Source organism: Citrus sinensis, chromosome 9 (genome assembly GCF_022201045.2).
Source record: "Citrus sinensis cultivar Valencia sweet orange chromosome 9, DVS_A1.0, whole genome shotgun sequence".
Taxonomy (NCBI): domain Eukaryota; kingdom Viridiplantae; phylum Streptophyta; class Magnoliopsida; order Sapindales; family Rutaceae; genus Citrus; species Citrus sinensis.
The window spans coordinates 2,742,636-2,760,542 of record NC_068564.1 but is presented as its reverse complement, the minus strand read 5'-3'; the positions used below and the strand labels follow the sequence as shown (position 1 = coordinate 2,760,542).

At 33.1% G+C, this 17,907-nt stretch overlaps 3 protein-coding genes across 8 annotated transcripts; 2 read left to right on the top strand and 1 right to left on the bottom strand.

Annotated features, from left to right (window-relative positions):
- Positions 1-2,017: 2,017 nt before the first annotated feature.
- Positions 2,018-6,835, bottom strand: LOC102607904 (putative two-component response regulator ARR21). Its single transcript, XM_025092367.1, has 10 exons — positions 6,832-6,835; positions 6,488-6,610; positions 4,844-4,996; positions 4,322-4,717; positions 4,153-4,229; positions 2,871-3,905; positions 2,574-2,741; positions 2,356-2,451; positions 2,179-2,259; positions 2,018-2,068 (listed from the first exon to the last, which is right to left on the bottom strand). The coding sequence occupies exons 1-10, from the start codon at positions 6,833-6,835 to the stop codon at positions 2,018-2,020; spliced, it is 2,184 nt and encodes a 727-aa protein (XP_024948135.1).
- A 3,027-nt stretch (positions 6,836-9,862) lies between these two features.
- On the top strand, positions 9,863-10,448 carry LOC102608193 (LOB domain-containing protein 23-like). Its single transcript, XM_006490406.2, has 2 exons — positions 9,863-10,018; positions 10,224-10,448. The coding sequence occupies exons 1-2, from the start codon at positions 9,863-9,865 to the stop codon at positions 10,437-10,439; spliced, it is 372 nt and encodes a 123-aa protein (XP_006490469.1). The 3' UTR covers positions 10,440-10,448.
- A 2,634-nt stretch (positions 10,449-13,082) lies between these two features.
- LOC102619264 (serine/arginine-rich splicing factor RS40) lies at positions 13,083-17,231 on the top strand. Of its 6 annotated transcripts, none has more exons than XM_006490262.4 (6): positions 13,083-13,227; positions 13,880-13,990; positions 15,596-15,708; positions 15,809-16,053; positions 16,167-16,796; positions 16,890-17,231. In XM_006490262.4, the coding sequence occupies exons 2-6, from the start codon at positions 13,882-13,884 to the stop codon at positions 16,912-16,914; spliced, it is 1,122 nt and encodes a 373-aa protein (XP_006490325.1). In that variant the 5' UTR covers positions 13,083-13,227; positions 13,880-13,881; the 3' UTR covers positions 16,915-17,231. The 6 variants fall into 6 exon arrangements, with proteins under 6 accessions (XP_006490325.1, XP_006490326.1, XP_052289380.1 ...); XM_006490263.4 differs by having other exon boundaries at positions 13,877-13,990; XM_052433420.1 differs by lacking the exon at positions 13,083-13,227 and adding an exon at positions 15,032-15,356 and having other exon boundaries at positions 13,877-13,990.
- Positions 17,232-17,907: the final 676 nt, after the last annotated feature.

Here is a 17,907-nt window from a genome sequence, read left to right as displayed (position 1 = left end):
ATCTGTAGTAAGACTGTTTATTTCCTGTGTAATAGAGCAACAATAAAATTAAGGTGGTTTTTTTTTTCTCTAAAATCTAAATAGACTTGAATTAATATGAATTTTGAATAGAGTTAAGTGTTTGAATTTGAATAATATGATTTTTTTTTTGAATTTCTAAAGATAAACAAAGTTATTTTTTTAACTAAAAAAATTGAAAACTAGCATCTTTACATTCGTACCCTTACAAGTTATAAATGTTAAACAAATATTAAACATCTCACATAACACATATATAAGATAATAGATGTCATAACATAAACCATATTCAATTGAATATAATCCTTTAATATCTATATTAGTATATGTTGATCAATTTTATTAGGGTTTATGATGTTTTTATATGAAAAATATTTATAAAAAATTATGAAGATAAGTAATGCTAATTTGAAGAGAATAAAAAGATAAAAATAATAATAGTCTACCACTATATATTATCACAAGTTATATAGAGATGGTAATAATGCTAGTCATTTAATTTTATTAAGGTAAGGATGAAAATTAATTAATTAGATAGGGATATTTTGGAGGATTTTAGTTGGGGTCATAATTTAATTTTCTTAAAAAAATTATTTTTTAAAATAATTTTAGAATTATCATATGCTTCAAAATGATTTTGATAATGATAATATGAGACAAATAAAAATTTTTAGTTAAAATTTAAAAAAGTTTTCTAAAAATTTTAGTTGCCCCACTTGTCTCATCGTTAAGGCAAATAAATCTATTGAGATTCAGGCATGAATCTTGTTCATTTGAGGTTTCTTTATAATGAGGCGCACATACCAAATACAGCATTATGGAAGATATCTTTTATGTTCTTCCTTCATATCATCTTCCACCTACCCTTGCCAGATCTTCCTTATTTATATAGTAACAAATTTGTTTAGATTGCTTATTAAAAAAAAAAAAATTGTGTAGACTGACCTTCCAAAAGATGTTATCTTTATCTTTAACATCTAAAACCTAGAAGCGTGAATAGATAATAAAAATTCCCACCAGAATTTAAAATTAAAAGAAAACATACAAAATAAAATAAAAATAAATGTACCACCACAAATCTAAATCTAAGTTGAGAGTAAAATTACTAAAAAATCTGAATCTAAATTGAATACTCATCGGTCGAACAGTTGTTCTCATTAGCTACTATGATATCATTTGTAATAACTCACTCCCACACAACTAACCCTTTTGAGGATAGACAACTTTGTGCACTAGGCGCTGAGAGTCACAGGCCCCCATGCGTTAATTATGTGGTAATTATATCCAAAATACTAGGCTTACTAGACGATACTGAGATGTAGATTTGATTATGGTATCATTTCTAATGATTCATTTTTATACAACATATAGCAGAGCAATAATTTACTTACAAATTTTTGTATAAACTATTTTTGTACACACTAATGTAAGATAGTATAATTAAATACCACATCAATTTTACAACTTATACAAAAATAATTTATTCAAATGTTTGTAAGTATAGTTTTAATAATATATTTTCTTATTTAGAACTAGGCTTGCACTCCAAAGTGCAAAAATACTTATAGAATTTTTGCGCTCCGTATATATGTATAGCCCATTAACCATTTTTCACTAGGCAGTACAGGATGTTGACACCCATTGGCTGCTATATAATTGCTAAAAAAATTTAAGATGAACGAGAGATTCATGGCTCATAAAATTAAGCTGAAAGCAAGATCCATATTATAAAACCAGAGGCATAACAAGCTCAAAGTTTCCCACTTGAGGTAGGATACATGTCCGCGGTCCAGTTAGCTTACCAAGCTCAAACATAAACTGTAATTACAGACCAAACAAACAAAACAAACAGCAAGCCAAAGGTAAAAGCCAGTTCGAAACCAAACCGCTATTTATTAATTAAACCTATATATAAGAACTAAATCCAGTCAACGCCCATAATGTATATAGGATAAGCCTCTTCACGACCGGATTTAAATCCTTCCTGGGTGCCATTCTCTCAGTTTGGGTTTTCACGGAATAGGGAGTTTATGAACTCGTCATCCCACCCCTGCAATAAAATTTAAGAAAATTAAAACCCAAATTATCAAGGCAATGTAATTTAATTAATATTACGTGACATCGTGAAATTTTTTATATGGAGCCACTCGATAGACATGCCCGATCTCCTGAAGGAGATTTTTCTTGCGGATACGGGCCATTTAGCTTAGACTTATTGATATTGTTTTGGCTGCCTTGCTGCTACACGTACATAAAACCATTAGGATTAATTTGTGATGCTGCCTGAGTTTATTAAAAGCAGTATAATACTAGAAAAGAGGAAACTAAAAATCTTGCCTGACTGGCGTTTTGGTCAAAGCTTGGATAGTAGACATTCAGGGGATCCGCAATGCTGCTTAATTCTGGGTCCGAAACGTCTTCAATCTCCAGTAGCTGTGTATACAATAATTTTGCATTATTGAGAACAAGTGATTAGTAAATTACTAGGATCCTTCTAACGCAGAACAAAATCAAGTGCGAAATTTAAGGGGTAATTAATTAAGAATTGGACGTGCCTGTTCAAGAGTTGGCTCAATCCAAGGACTAAGAAAATTATCCCCAGCAGCAAATGCCTCAGAAAGATCAGGATTCTGGGATTGATTGATGGGAAGATTGAGCCCAGCTTGATGTGAACCAGAGCCACTACCTGGGTTAGGATTCACAGCACCTTCCCCACCTTGTTGCTAGTCAATGAGATTTTTGTCAAGGCACAAAATTAAATGAGTCATTATTGCTTAATAAGTGTGCCCAAGAAAATTACACTTAATTAATAGAGTAAATATTTAGCATTCCAAATAATAAGTCTTTAATACCTGGAAAAGGAATTGATAGTCGGATGGGTCAAAGAGAAGGTCAACGAGGTCAATACCTTCGCCAAGTCGTTCAGGTTGAGCTGTGTTACCGTTAACAGAAGCATTATTGATCGGAGCAAAATTAGTGAAATCATTTTGTGCATTGTTCCCGGGACCATATTGTTGTTGTGATGACAATTGCGACAGCATGGAAGTATTTTCCTGTTCATTGACACCGGCAAATGCCGAAGGGATCTGGTAAGTTGCATTATCAAAGCGGGCAGAAGAAGAAGACGCTCCTGGTGTCAAATGACCAAAAGCCGCATTCGCCATAATTCCAGAAGTCCCACTGATGAAGCCATAGCCACCATTCAGACCATTGCCATTGATGAGGCTCGTTTGACCTGCTGGAATGAGCTCCCCATCATCATTAAGTCGAATCCCAGCATAGTTTGAATATGTGTTATTCTTGATAGTTCCCATATTCTGATCAAGTCCTGAGGTGTTGCTACTGGAGCTCCAACCCGATGTGCCAAAACCCTTGGAAGAGGAAGCTCCGATGTTATAATTATCATAGGGATTCGGCCTTAATTGTGATTTTTGCTGGTACATTTGATTCATAAGACCAGCGGCCAGACCTCCACGCGACAACGGATTTGCTTCCGTGGCATTTGACCCTGATGAGCCACATGTCTTGCCAGCAGAGTTTGCTTGATAAAGCGGATTTCTAGTGTTTCCAAAGAGTGATTGAGGAAAATTAGCTTGATTTCCCATCAATCCAGGCTGAGGCACAGAGCTGCTGCTTGAAGCTCCAAGGCTTGGGAAGCCAATGGAACCAAATGTGGTACCATTGAGAGCTGAGACACCACTTGCGTATCCAGGTAGGAATGCTGAGGTCCTCATTTGCTGCTGCTGGTCTCTGACTTGTGAAAACTCATGTGCTTCTTGTAACATCATAGAGACATGGCCGGATGCAAAACTGGATCTGAGCGCCAAGGTCTTTCCCATTGCGCTAGCTCCTTGTTCCGCAACCCGTTTCAAGAAGATCCGATATTTCTACAAGAAGACATACAAATTTCCATTAGGTTCAAAAAATGAAGAGAGGTTCATAAACATGTACAAGTTCTATGTATCCATATGATAGGAAAAATCATACATGAGATTAGTTATTCGGCTAAAAATATAAGTTTGGGAAAATCCTCTACTCTTGAACGTGTTTTTGAGTTGAGCTATGAGTTAGGCTCATATGCTTATATAAGAATAAATAGCAAAGTGGAATTTAGAGTTAAAACTAATTACAAACCTGCAAATGGCTAGCCACATTTTCCCTCGTTAACCCTGGAACATTCATGAATTCCAGAATTTTCTTCGGAACAGCCTCTAAGAGAATTTCATTTAAGAAAAAAAGAGATGAATTAATATTATAGTCAGTAATTAAATGAAAATAATGATTTAATTAGATAAAAACTTACTCTCGAGACCAATATGTCTAATTGCTTGCAAAAATCGATTGTGAAGTGAATCAGTCCAAGCCACCTTGGGCTTTTTTGGAGCTGTCGCATTCTGTTTTGTTTGCTTACCTTTGTCCTTTTTTGAAGCCTTCCTTTTAGAATCCTTGTTGTTTTTGTTTCTTTCATTCACAGATGATCTAGAAACAATGTCGTCAAGAGAGAATTTACCAGCTGAGAAGCCAGCTAGTTCAAAGCTCCCAATTTCATCTATGGAAATCGATTTTGCTTTCTTGTACGTCATAGCATATTGCCACACATTTTTGAGATCATCCGGGTTCAAAGGTTTCAATATATAAAACGCAACTCCACTTGCTAGGGCCTTCATTATGACACTCTCCCGGTCATCAGAGGACATTACTGAAATTGAAATTGATTAGACAAAATTGTAAATTTAATTTAAAATAATGATATTAGTATATGTTTTACATAATTAAAAAGAATAATTTCCTAATACTAATTAATTATTGATGAAATTAAACTTACCCATGACAGGCAAATGCGTGAATTCTTCATTAATTTCTTTCTGAAGCTCAATCCCATTCATCTCCGGCATGTGGAGATCAGTGACGACGAGGTCGATGTCTCTTTGAATCCGGACTGTAGCTAATGCTTCAACCGGGCGAGTCACAGTCACAACTGAAATTCAAGAAAGAGGACTATTAAAAATCAGCATGCAATAATAATAACTAACCGACAAAAGTATATCTAATATTTTTGATTCATGCATCTTTATTACTAGAGAGAACAAATGAAGAGAGTGAAGGCTCATTTTGTAGCTAGCTGGCTTTCATCATGTAATAAAAGACGAGATGCCAAGACCAAGAAGAAAATTAGATTTAACGTATGGAACAAACATAAAAAGAAGTAAAAATGAAAAAAAAAAATCATCTGTTCAATAGATAAAGCTAAGTATGAACTAACTCTAATTGCAGAAGCCAAATCTTCCCTGGAAAAAGGTTAAATCTTTGATGCACTACTACAAAAGAAATCTTTTAATTTGTACAAAGCTGGAAAGCCATGCATGCATGCAAAAATTATTTATCATGTAAAGATATATCCTTGAAACATGAAAGTAACTAAGGAAGCAATTGATTGAAACAACAGAGACTGTAAATAAATATAATAATAATAATAATAACAGTGTTTGAATTTTTCATTTTATTTACCAAAGAGTCGACCCATATAGATATATATCCTGACAAATCATTCACTTGCCTTATATGAAGATTTTTTGAAACATAATACTAATAAAGCTAAGATATGAAATATATTGTAGAACCAGGTTTGATTTAGTGGTTTTCAAAAAATTTCTTTCGGTTGGCTATCTAATTTAAATCTTTGGAGGCGGTAGGAGACTAGAAATCGATATCAAGTTTGCTCACCCCGCCTTTTTTAAAATTATAAATAATATAAATAAAAAATTAATGCGTGAAATCTACTTTGAAGAATGAGTAAAATTATTATTTTTTAGTTACATTGATGGTTTGAAGAGAGAGAGGAAAAAAAAAGAGAGGCGTTACACCTAATTAGGAGATGTAGTGACTATTATTGACCCCCCTAAAAAATATATGCATGAAGCACTAATTATAAGTAGGCAAATTATAACTACAAACTATGACTAATGAACACTATAATTAAAGAAATTAGTTGAATAAAAAATCTTAAAAGACATGGTGAAATATAACCGGAAAATTAATTGAATCTACAGTGTTGGTGGTAATAGCGAGAAAAGATTTTGAAATTTTGATTTATGGGTCATAAAATGAAAGATAAATCATGGATTTTTGCACCACTCGAATCATCACCGCTTCAACAGCATGATGGGAAGTGCTTGAAATAACAAAAAAAAAAAAAAACTTCTAAAACCTTTCATGCATGCAAAAGAATTATCAAATGAAACAGAAGAATAATTAGATGGAGGAGAAAAAAAATTGCATTTTTAAGAGAAGAGAAACCAAAATGTCAAAACATTATTGATAAATCTGATAGAAGATAGCCAAAACGTCAAAATATAGCACAATAGATGATTTGTGCAGGCAAAATGTTTTGTGAAATCGGCGTGAATATAGATGATTAGCAAACATGATATATGATGATACAAGAGAATGAGATTTTGATCAAATATACCATCATAATCCCAAAACTTAAGTATAGCTGAAACAATCGAAAGAGATGTGGAATCATCATCCACAACCAAGATATTGAATCTCACAAAAGATGGCTTTGTCAAGAAAGTTTGACTCATTTTGACTCTCTCACAGTCTCACTACTCAATGGTCTGAGAAATTTGCAACAGCAGAGGGGGAAATTTATAGAAGAAGACGGTGGTAGTGCCAAAGGTGGCTTGAAAGAAGGTGTTACAAATGTCGCAATGTTGCTTTACAATGCTAAAAAGACGGACAATAGTATACAATTTTCTATCTTTTTGTTTTTTTAATTAATTCTCTTTTCTTTTTTTAGTTTCTTCCAACCCATCTGTTCTTTAAAAAAAAAAAAACCAGTATATCAATAAGATTATCTACACCAGGGTTCACACCCCCTGAAATTTTAAGTAATTAATGTCGAAAATCTAGAGCAAATTTAATAATTAATGCAAATTACCACAATTGACAGATGATTATAAAGAGTTCTTTTTAAAGAAGATTTTGCAATCTTTTGTGTAAATGATTATTCTAAGTTTTTTTGTTTTCTATTTTGGGATTTATTTGCTTTTTTTAATGTGGAAAATTGACAATTATCTAATTGCTGAAATTATTAAAAAAATCTTGAAATTATAGTACTCAATCTTTTTTAGTTTATTAAAATGGTTTTAGAATATGAGAGTTAAATGAAGTTGATTTTTTTATTTTTTTAAAATGATTTCCTGAATATATTTAATTATGTTTTTTAACATTATTTAATGATTGAGAAGAAAATAATTATGTTCCAGATATTCTGTAGATATTATTCAGCTTACACGTGGAAAAACGATCTAATAGTTTGATTATTACGACCATATAATTATTGAAAAGAAAACGACACAACTTTCTAGGAAAATAATACGACAACTATCATTAATTGTTAACTACTAACGGTTAACAGTAATAACGATTAATCATTTTTGTTGGTGATAGATTGCCACTTGTCGCTAATTTTTCATCACTAATGAGTTAAACTTTTTTGGGGAAAAAAAAAAGAATCATTGGCACTTAACTTCTAATCGTCTAAAGTACTTATAATAACTTAGATTTCTCCAACAAATTCTTATTACACAATAATAGGGCAAAAATAAAGAATTTAGTACCTACAAGTTCATTGTTATTGATTTAAATATATAATTATTCTTACATTAAAATATATACTTCCCAATAATTCCATTTTCTTCTTAGATTTTCAAAACTTTAGAAATTAAATAAAAACTTAAACCTATTTTAAGTCATTGCCGAAGAGTAACGGGGAGTCTCTTACAAAGCCCGTGAGTCCCGGTCAGTGGAAGCAACGTGCCCGCGTCGCAGCGCTCCATTTGTTGGGCCAATTGGGCCGGCTTTTTGCCTCGAAGAAAAGCATCTTACGAAGTAACACCATTAATGAAATTTATGAATTATTCTCTTTCAGAAGAATAAAAAAAATTGTAATAAATTTGAACTTATCACATAATTATTAATTAACTCAAAATAACTTGCACCATGCCAAATCATAAAACCGCAGTTACTACAATGCAAAACCAGGTACTGGCGTACTGCCCATGGTTTTCAAACATTACTTAAAGTTATATTGCATAAAACAACAAATACCTCTTAATTCGAAATTAAGATATAATTATTAGACACAGAAGATACATTTAATACATGTTTAATATGATTTATCTAATGTCATAAATATTTATTTAATTTAGAAGTTATTTTGTCTCTACTATAAAAAATTTAAATTTTAAACTTTTGGAAGTAGAGATTGAAAAATTTTTTAAAAATATTTAATTATCTAAAATATCATTTATTTATTTGACAATCTTATATTATTTATTTCATAGCATAACTTTAAAAAACTTGTGTAATTTTTAATAAAAGTTCTTATTAACAACAAAACAGCTAAATTTTTTTTAGTGAAAGTTCTATTTATAAAAGTTCTACTAATAAAAGTTCAACTTAAATAAATTTTATTTGAAAAGTTATAACAAAGCCTTAATTGGGTTTTAAAAGTAGTCTAAAGATTAATTAAAATTCTCAAATTGATTGCCATCTCTGTTTATTATCTATGCAGTTCTGTTCTGAAATTAAAGATATAATAATTATCAATTATTTATAAAAATTATGCAGTGCTATTGCAAAACAGTGCTATTCTAAAATGTTCTACCTAGCCATAAATTCCAGTGTCTACCCTAAATAAAAGGCTGCCTCTTTTCAAGTCACTTGAGAATTAGACTGTTTGCTTTAGATAAGTCGAGTGAAGTTACTTTTAACTCATAGTTGAGAAGTTTTAATTAGCTAATAATAACTCGTTTCTATTAAATTGATTAAGTAATTAGTCTTTGCTCTCAAGAGTTTGGCCAATTTATTTTCTAATATATATTTTTAATTAGACACTGGACTTGAAATTTTGGGATAGACTTTATCAGAAGTGCATAAGCATTGACTTCATATGCTGACCTAATAAAATCATCATGTATACATATTTATATGAAAAAAAATCGGCTATATCTACCTTAGAGCTGCTCTAAGGTAGAACACGAATCACAATCACACACACAAAATGATAAACAATAAAAACTCATTATAACTTTAATCGTGTGATTATAAAAAGGTACTCTATCTTAAAGTAATTTTAACGTAACCGGACCCAAAAAAATCAAGTATATAACATATTTTTTAGATTAAAAAATCACATATACTATTGAATAACATATAAGCTGCATTCAATATTTATTTTCATTATTGTAAAAAACAATGCAATGCAATGCGATCCAGCATTACATTGTGTCCACGTAAAACCAATGAAAATCGTTTTTTTTTTGTGTGTGTCATGTTTAACAACTAAATACTAAATAAAGATAATTAAGTGAAGTTCTGATTTCCTAAATTACGAATGTTCGTACCAAAGAATTTTTACTGATCATGATGTCTAAAGTGGAGTAAGGCCATTGTATGGAAGGCCCAAAAGGCCCAACCGTGTTGACCTTTTTTTTTTTTTTTTGCCCCAAAAAGGGAAAAAATAAAATCTATTCTTCCCAATTTGCAAATCTTCTAATTCCTCCTATAATATAGGAGTCAATTTTCATCTTCCCAAACTTTCCTTTCTCAAATTCCAAATTCTCAAAAATGGAAAATAGCCGTTGGAAAATCTCTCAAAGAGCTAATTACACTTGCTATACAAATACCATGAACAAGCTATAACATTACAAAATCTCTTAAAACCCTTTAAAAAAAAATCTCCATTTAGATTTCCTCAAGAAAGAAGAAAAATATCTGAAACATTCGAGAGGATCTTTGTGGTTACGTAACTTGGTAAAGATATTTGCAAGCGATTATGTCAACTTCTAGTCGCTGTGCAGCTTGCAGACATCTGAGAAGAAGATGCCCGTCAGATTGCATTTTCGCTCCTTATTTCCCTGCCAATGACCCTCATAGATTCGCTTGCGTTCACAAAATCTATGGCTCCAGCAAAGTTGGAAATATGCTTCAGGTATTATTTATCAATATATTTTACAAACCCTGTGTATGCTGTGTACATTAGTTAATTTTATTTCTTTGCTCAAGTTTTATAATCTAAAAAATACCAAATATTTTGTGGAAGCGAACTAGTTTAGTTGGTAAAATACAAGAGGCCTGGAGTTCAAACCCGCCAATTGTTTTGAGTTATTTAAATGCTTACGTTATTAATGAAACAGGACCTGCCAGTGGAGCTACGAGCGGAAGCAGCAGATGCCATTTGCATTGAGGCAGAGTGTCGAGTTCAAGATCCAGTTTACGGATGTGTTAGAATGATCAGCCTTCTGCAACAACAGATACACAATGCGGAGAGCCAGCTGGTAAAGGCCAGAGCTGAAATTGCTGTTCTCGGTTCTCATGCACAAGAGCTTCGTCATCACGTTCAAGATATTTAATCAACTCGTTTTCAGCAGCAGTGTTTATGCAGATCATCGTCAAGAAGGCAATTATGGCCATTTCGATCCTTGTATATGACAACAATCAATCTTGATATATATATATGTACTAGAGCTATAGGTTTATTTCATGGTGTCGCAAGTTTGAATCACACTTGTCAAGTCAGAATTTTACGTCATTAGTCCTTTAGTCTGTGAGGTTCTAATTAATAGCATTAATTCCTTCGTCAATATTGGTCACTGATATATATATATATATATACATATGATGCTAACTTATATATGTTTAACGTACTGCTTGAATTTGAACCGTTGATATTTGATATTACTTCTATGACAAGAGGCTAATCAACTAAACTATCATTTGTGGATAATGAAATTACAACATTATTTGGTAAGCATGATAATTTCTTTAAAACAAATAAATTTTACCATCGATAATTTATCATATATACCTGAAGTTTTTCCATCACACATAACTCGTTTTTAAAAATTTTTGTGATGGCACTTAAATCAAATACCAAGTTTGGAATCATAAATCAAGTGATAAACCACTTCTTCTTCTTTTTCCCCACTCTTTACACATGTGTAAAGAAGTTCAAGTCTCTATAAGTATTATGATGAAAAAAGAAGAAGAAAGAATTGCAATTATTTCAAGATAAATCCAAATTGTTATACGTATAGCATTTGAAATTTTCATTTTTTTTTCTTTTTTATAGGTCCTAAGATCCGGATTGCACCATAACAAAATTTATAGGTGAAGTTTCAACAGATTTATAATTTGAAAACATATTCAACTCATTATGATTCAAATATCATGACTGAGTCATCATAGAACTATCTACCCATCCCTGGCCCTGGCTTGCAAGTTTGAAGCCCAACCCGCATAAGTTGGGTCTAAATATGGCTGAAAATTATAAAGCCCGCATATGTTAGGCTGGGTTAAGGTCCTACAAAATCTGTATTTATAAATAAAAAAATAAATCAAATTAAAATAAGAAAAATAACTCAAAATATTAAATTAATATTTTTATATATTAAAATTTGTGACTTATTATATTATGTTATTAATATTTTATGTATTAAATTATTATTCTATTTCGTATTGGATAATTTTCTTTAATTTTATTTTTTTTACTTTAAAAAAATGTATTTGATAAATAATGAAAAGCCCATACCCTTTAAGCCTAGGTCCAGCCTAAGCTTTTAAAAGGCCTGGGCTTTTTAATAATAATAAGAGCTTGGCCCTGGGTTTTTTAAGTCCCTGCTCAGGTCCACAATTTACCAATCTTACTCCCTGTCTAAGTTTAAGTTTTTAAAATTAAAATTAAATAGCAATTACAAATTTCAATAATTTCCTTTGTACAAAATAAATATTCTAAAAAAATGACTTATTCTATTTTTTATTAAGTGCGTTTTTTAATTTTTTATTAATAAATTCTCTCAAACAATTAAAAAAAATATTAATTAAAACAATCCAACCCACCCAAAAAAATTGTTGCTAGCCTCGCCACTGAAAATGATAAAAAGATAAATGAGATGTGATGAAATATTCAGACCAGTGTACGAATTCACTCTTAAGTCTCCCAACTCGTCGCTGCTGAGATATTTTTTGCTACAGCGCAGATTGGTAGGAGCACTTGGGCCCATGGCAAGCAACTTGCCCTTGAAGTTTCGTTTATTTTTATTTTTTTATTTATATTTGTCCGCCCCGTTCTCTCTCTCTATTATTGATTTATTATCTTATTAAGAAAAACCCCTGCCTCCTAAATTATTATTTTATACATCGCGATTCCACAAATCCTTATTTCATTTTGCACCCAAATTAAATACCTTTTCTTCATAAAGACACCTTTCACTAAATGCCCCATTCATGCCCAGTAATTAAGTACTGTTTATTAGTCGGTGACTTTTTCTCTTTTGTCAATTTGTGATGATGAATCATAATCTGCTATTACCACTTGTAAAAGATAATTAAGCTATTGACTTATTGTACCCATTATATTTGTATGTCAAACATGATTAATTATATTATTTAGATATATAAAAACCGACATAAATAATTCTAAGATTATGTTAATTTTCTAACACGTGACGAGAATCACACATTAGTCATATCATAAACTATTTTCTCACTCACTCACATGGATATGAGTTTCGGTGAGCCGAGTGCAGAATATAAATATTTTTATTTTAGTTGCCGAACATAAACTCAAATATTTAACCATTAAATTTTATATTATAAGTATTATTATATTTTGCCCCCAAAGGATTGGTTGAGTTGATTTAAATAGTTTTACTTGGTTGGCTATCCAGATTCAAATATTAAGGAAGCTAAATAAAAAATTAAAAAAATAAAGTTAAGAGTTCAAGTAATCTGCTGAGTTTATTTATCGTACATATTTTATTATATTTATCACTATTTATATTGTACTCTCTAATGAAACATTAAAAAAAGTTAAACGTAAAATTAAAAAAATAAAACTTAATTACAATATGATGGTGCACTAACATATGATGGGTCATAATACGAGGGGTAAATGTGAAATAATACGATCAATTTGGGGTCAATTTTGAATTTACGAACTTTTCAACAAAAAGGCTACTTTGGTAAATAACAAGAAAGAAAAGGCTATGTCTAAATCGGTCTCCGTATATCAATGTCATTATCTGTTAATTGTTTATTCACACTCTGTTTGGCCGGTTCAAAAAAAATATCTCCCTAGAAGACTTTACGTTCTAGGTTTTCGAAGATCACATTCACAGCTATCAATCGCCGCTTTCGAAGGTAAACTCCGAACGGCTCACTAACTTTTTTCTTTCCTTCCGTTTAACTGTTAAATTTCGTTCGTATTCTCTAGCGTTTCGGTTACCGAGAAAACGCGAGAAAAGGAAAGAAAAGTAGGTAGATTTAAGGATTTCAATTGGTTGTTACGGTTTGTCTTCAGTTTGTTAGTACTAAGCGTCAAGATATGCTCAGATCTGAGTTTTATGATTTGTTTTACTGTAGATCTAGATCTTGATTGGTGTTTATCTGAATCTTTTTGTACAATTGATCTGGATCTTGCTAGTCTTTTACATCTTTGTTTGTGATATAATTGATTTTGTATGATGAATAAAAAATTGCTATAACATATCTTTGGTTTTATGGCATGTAGAATTTACTGTACATTTATTCGCCTTATGCCTGAAGATGATTTCACGCTTGTTTTCTTTATGGAAAATAACCGATTTTAAGTATATTACAAGAGCATGTAAAGGAAATGGGTGAATATTTTGTATAATTTTGAATGGGGAAATGATGATTTTGTCTCCTATTGATGTAAATTGGTCAATATATCTTAAGAACCAGTGCTTTGTTCTTGTGGTATTTGTTTTTTTTTTTTTTTTCATTTTTACTTAAGAAATGCAGTAAAAAGTTTGTCTCATTTTGTTAGTAGCTATGATGAGGCCTATCTTCTGTGGGAACTTTGAGTATGATGCTCGTCAGTCTGATCTGGAGCGGCTTTTCAGAAGATATGGAAAAGTTGATAGAGTGGATATGAAGTCTGGTAAGCTTGCCTGTTCTCCTAACATTGTTCTATTATGGTTTTGTTAGGCTATTATTGCAGCTTTCTTGTTGAAAGTTAGCTGGACAAGAAATGTAAAGTTTGCTCAGAAATTGTAGGATTGAATGAGTTTTTAGGGACATGGAAGATTTATTATCGCAGGCAAGCAAATGAATCTTTTAAAGAACTTTGTAACTTCAAAACATCACCGATTTTGAGTATCAAAACTTTTAATAGTATAGTATCACGACAAAAAAGTTTCAGAAAGTTTGCAGTCTTTTATGAAATGAGCTTAAATAATTTAATTTATGTTGTATAAATGATTTTGTGTTGCAGTGCTTATCAAACCAAACTCTTGTATGGTAGAACCTTGATAAATTAAAAACCTCTATTAAATAATAGGTTTTGCGAATCTCCACTTGGGTCAACATGCCAAATTATAACTTGATTAATTAATATTTGCTTAATTAATAAAATTTGTTGGTCCTGATGCTGTTAATTTATTGAGGTTCTGCTGTATTTGAACTCCCCCCCCCCCCAATTGAAGAAACGTGCAAAAGATGTTGTTTGAGTACTTGCTATGTTGTACGTTCTATGGTCATATTTTGAATGGAACTACTATTTTGTAAGTTGGTGTAGTAGGTGAATGTGTTCATCATTGTGGATTTAAAATGACCTTTATCCATATAATGTGTAATTGAACTCCACGCATGAAAAAACATAAATGATCTCAATCCTTATAATCTGTCAGCGTATTATCTTGAAAGGACATAGATGATCCTTTACACCACACAATTCGTATAAAGGCAGTGACGTCCTTCAGTGACATGGCAGTCTGGTGGGTCCTATGTCCCATCCATGAAGGTGGCAGTTTCATCGTCTTAATCGTTCAGCTCTATATCCTTACGTGATCCAGAGCGTGTACTTGGAAACAGCAACTATCCCTTGTTGAGATCCAGTGGGGGTTCAGGATATGTTTGAGAAAAAAAGCAAGTATCTTTTTTGAAACATAAACCCCCATACTCAACATTTTCTTTGACGCAGGATTTTCTTGGGATATCCATACTCCTGGCTAATGGATGCACACATCAGAATTTCATTAACTGCCTGTGACGAGCATCCTCTTCTTGTTCTCAAGAAGAGTCACTCTCATCCGGAAAGGCACAACCATCCCACATTTTTATTGCCTTTTCATTCCTCATGACTTTTGCCCAGCCTCCAATTTCAGACATGTTTCAAGCTAGAAACATTGCCGACCTCACAGCAGAGGCAACAGAATAGATGGGGAAGGCACTCTATCCATTGACCTCCCATGAGACATCCACTTTTGGAATCTTGTTCCTTGACATCACTTAATACATCTCAGAAGGTCTGTTACTACTTTTGCTGGTCACTTAGTTTATAGATTTCACGGAGGTTGCCAAATTTTTTATTCTGAGGTAGGAGTTTAGGTGGTTTGTATGTTGCTGAAGAGGAAAATGCCATCTCATAGTGAAGATTCCTTTGGTGGGAGGATCCTCAACTTTGTTGTCCCGTTGTTAACATTCATAGAAAATGACAAAAAAAAATGTTTATTAAACCTTGTTTATTTTCTTGCTTGTAATGTAGGATTTGCATTTATCTATATGGATGATGAGAGAGATGCTGAGGATGCAATTCGAGGGCTCGATCGAACTGAATTCGGTCGTAAGGGACGCAGACTTCGTGTTGAATGGACAAAGGTAATGTCATTGCTAGTTCTAATATTGATATTTTTCTTTAATCTTATATTTATAGTGTTGATTAATCATCTTATTTAAGCTCTTTTTTTCTGTGTTGTAGCATGAACGAGGAATCAGAAGGCCTGGGGGGGGTTCAAGCGCAAGAAGACCTTCAACAAATACAAGACCTTCAAAGACCTTGTTTGTCATTAATTTTGATCCATATCATACGCGCACCAGGGACTTAGAAAGGCACTTTGAGCCATATGGAAAAATAATAAGTGTTAGGATCAGAAGGAATTTTGCATTTGTTCAATATGAAGTGCAGGAGGATGCCACCAGAGCATTGGATGCTACAAACATGAGGTAGATTTTAATTAGTCTTATTTATGTTTTTTTTTTTTTTGGGTCTGAATTACAGTTTTCTCAACTGTCCCTGGTTTTTTAAATAATCATACTGGACTGTTGTTTTTGTACAGCAAGTTGACGGATCGAGTTATTTCAGTGGAATATGCAGTTCGTGATGACGATGACCGGAGAAATGGACACAGTCCTGATAGAAATCGTGATAGGTCACCAGATAGGGGTAGGAGGAGATCTCCAAGTCCCTATAGAAGGGAAAGAGGTAGTCCTGATTATGGCCGTGGCTCTAGCCGAAGTCCTTACAGGAGAGAGAGGGGTAGCCCTGATTATGGTCGTGTTAGAAGCCCAAGTCCCTATAGGAGGGATCGGGGTAGCCCTGATTACGGTCGTAACTCCAGCCGCAGTCCTTACAAGAAAGAGAGAGCTGCTATTGGTCATGGTCGAGGCCCTAGCCGTAGTCCTTATCGGAGGGACAGAGGTAGTCCTGAGAATGGTCATGGATCCAGTCCTAGTCCTTATCGTAAGGGGAAACCTAGTCCTAACAATGGTCGTGGCCCCAGCCGCAGTCCATATGAAAGAGAGAGGCCTAGTCCTGAAAATGGTCGTGGAGGCAGCCGAAGTCCCTATAGAAGAGAGAGGCCTAGCCCTGACAATGGTCGTGTTCCCAGTCCAAATTCAATGCCTGAACCTAGGGATAGCCCTGGTTATGATGGAGCTGACAGCCCTATCAATGAGAGATACCGCAGGTTTGTTTGGTCATCTTTGATTTATGTTCTGCTTGTTTTTTAGCCATCATATCTTTAATTGACATATTTCTCTCCATGCTCTCTGTTTTGCAGTCGTTCACCTCCAGCCGAGGACTGAACATGGTTCCCAGAGGAGCCCTGGTCACAGAACTGACCAGGCCATTTTACAGCAACCATCCCAATTAGATCGTAATATCTGCTTTGGAACTTGTGATGTAGGTCCTAATTAGTTCAGTTTCTAGTTTAGAGCTGTCTCTGCTCAAACTTCAAGAACGATTTTAATTGTTGGTAATGAACTAAGTAGCCATTTGTATGGAGTATGTTGTTATGCATCACCTTAATTTCACTTTGTTAATGCATTTTATCATGTCTCTGCTTGAAAACTTCAAGAACGATTTTAATTGTTGGTAATGAACTAAGTAGCCATTTGTATGATGTTGTTATGCATCACCTTGATTTCACTTCATTTATGCATTTTATCGTAAATGATCTTATGCTTCTGTGGGGATCAAATCTTACAGAGTTATGCTGTGTGGATGAATGCGTAGCATCTCACCGGTTTCGGCTGAGGCTCATTCTTCGAAATGGTCTGGGTGTGTGAAATCATGTCGTTTTCAATGGTTTGTGTTTCAGCAAATTTGGGTTTCATTCTTGAATTGGAATGTAAATAAACTTAGGCGTACAAAGTCATCGATGCATGAAATATGAAAAACTTTTGTTACGATGATCTATCTGCTTGGAGCTTGGAGCTGCTGCCTCTGGCAAACTTGAACATCCTCTGATTGGATGGACCTATTACGTAGTGAATTGCACTCTAGGAAGAAAGGAACCGTTTGAAACATCCTGTAACGACGCTGATTATTATTAAATAATGCAATAAACACAACGGCCACACCTTTCTTGTTCTTGTAATAACTTAAGGGTTTGGCCGATTTTCCATTCGAGCTGTTGTCTACGATTGAATCAAAACATTGCTTCATTCGAATTGTTAAATTCAGAAGATGATCGTTACGTTACGTCTCTCTTTTCTTATGAAAATCGTGTTGGACTTTTGACAATGATCATCAAGTTGTCAATGGCTTTAGTGTGACGTGCATGACGAATCTTGCAT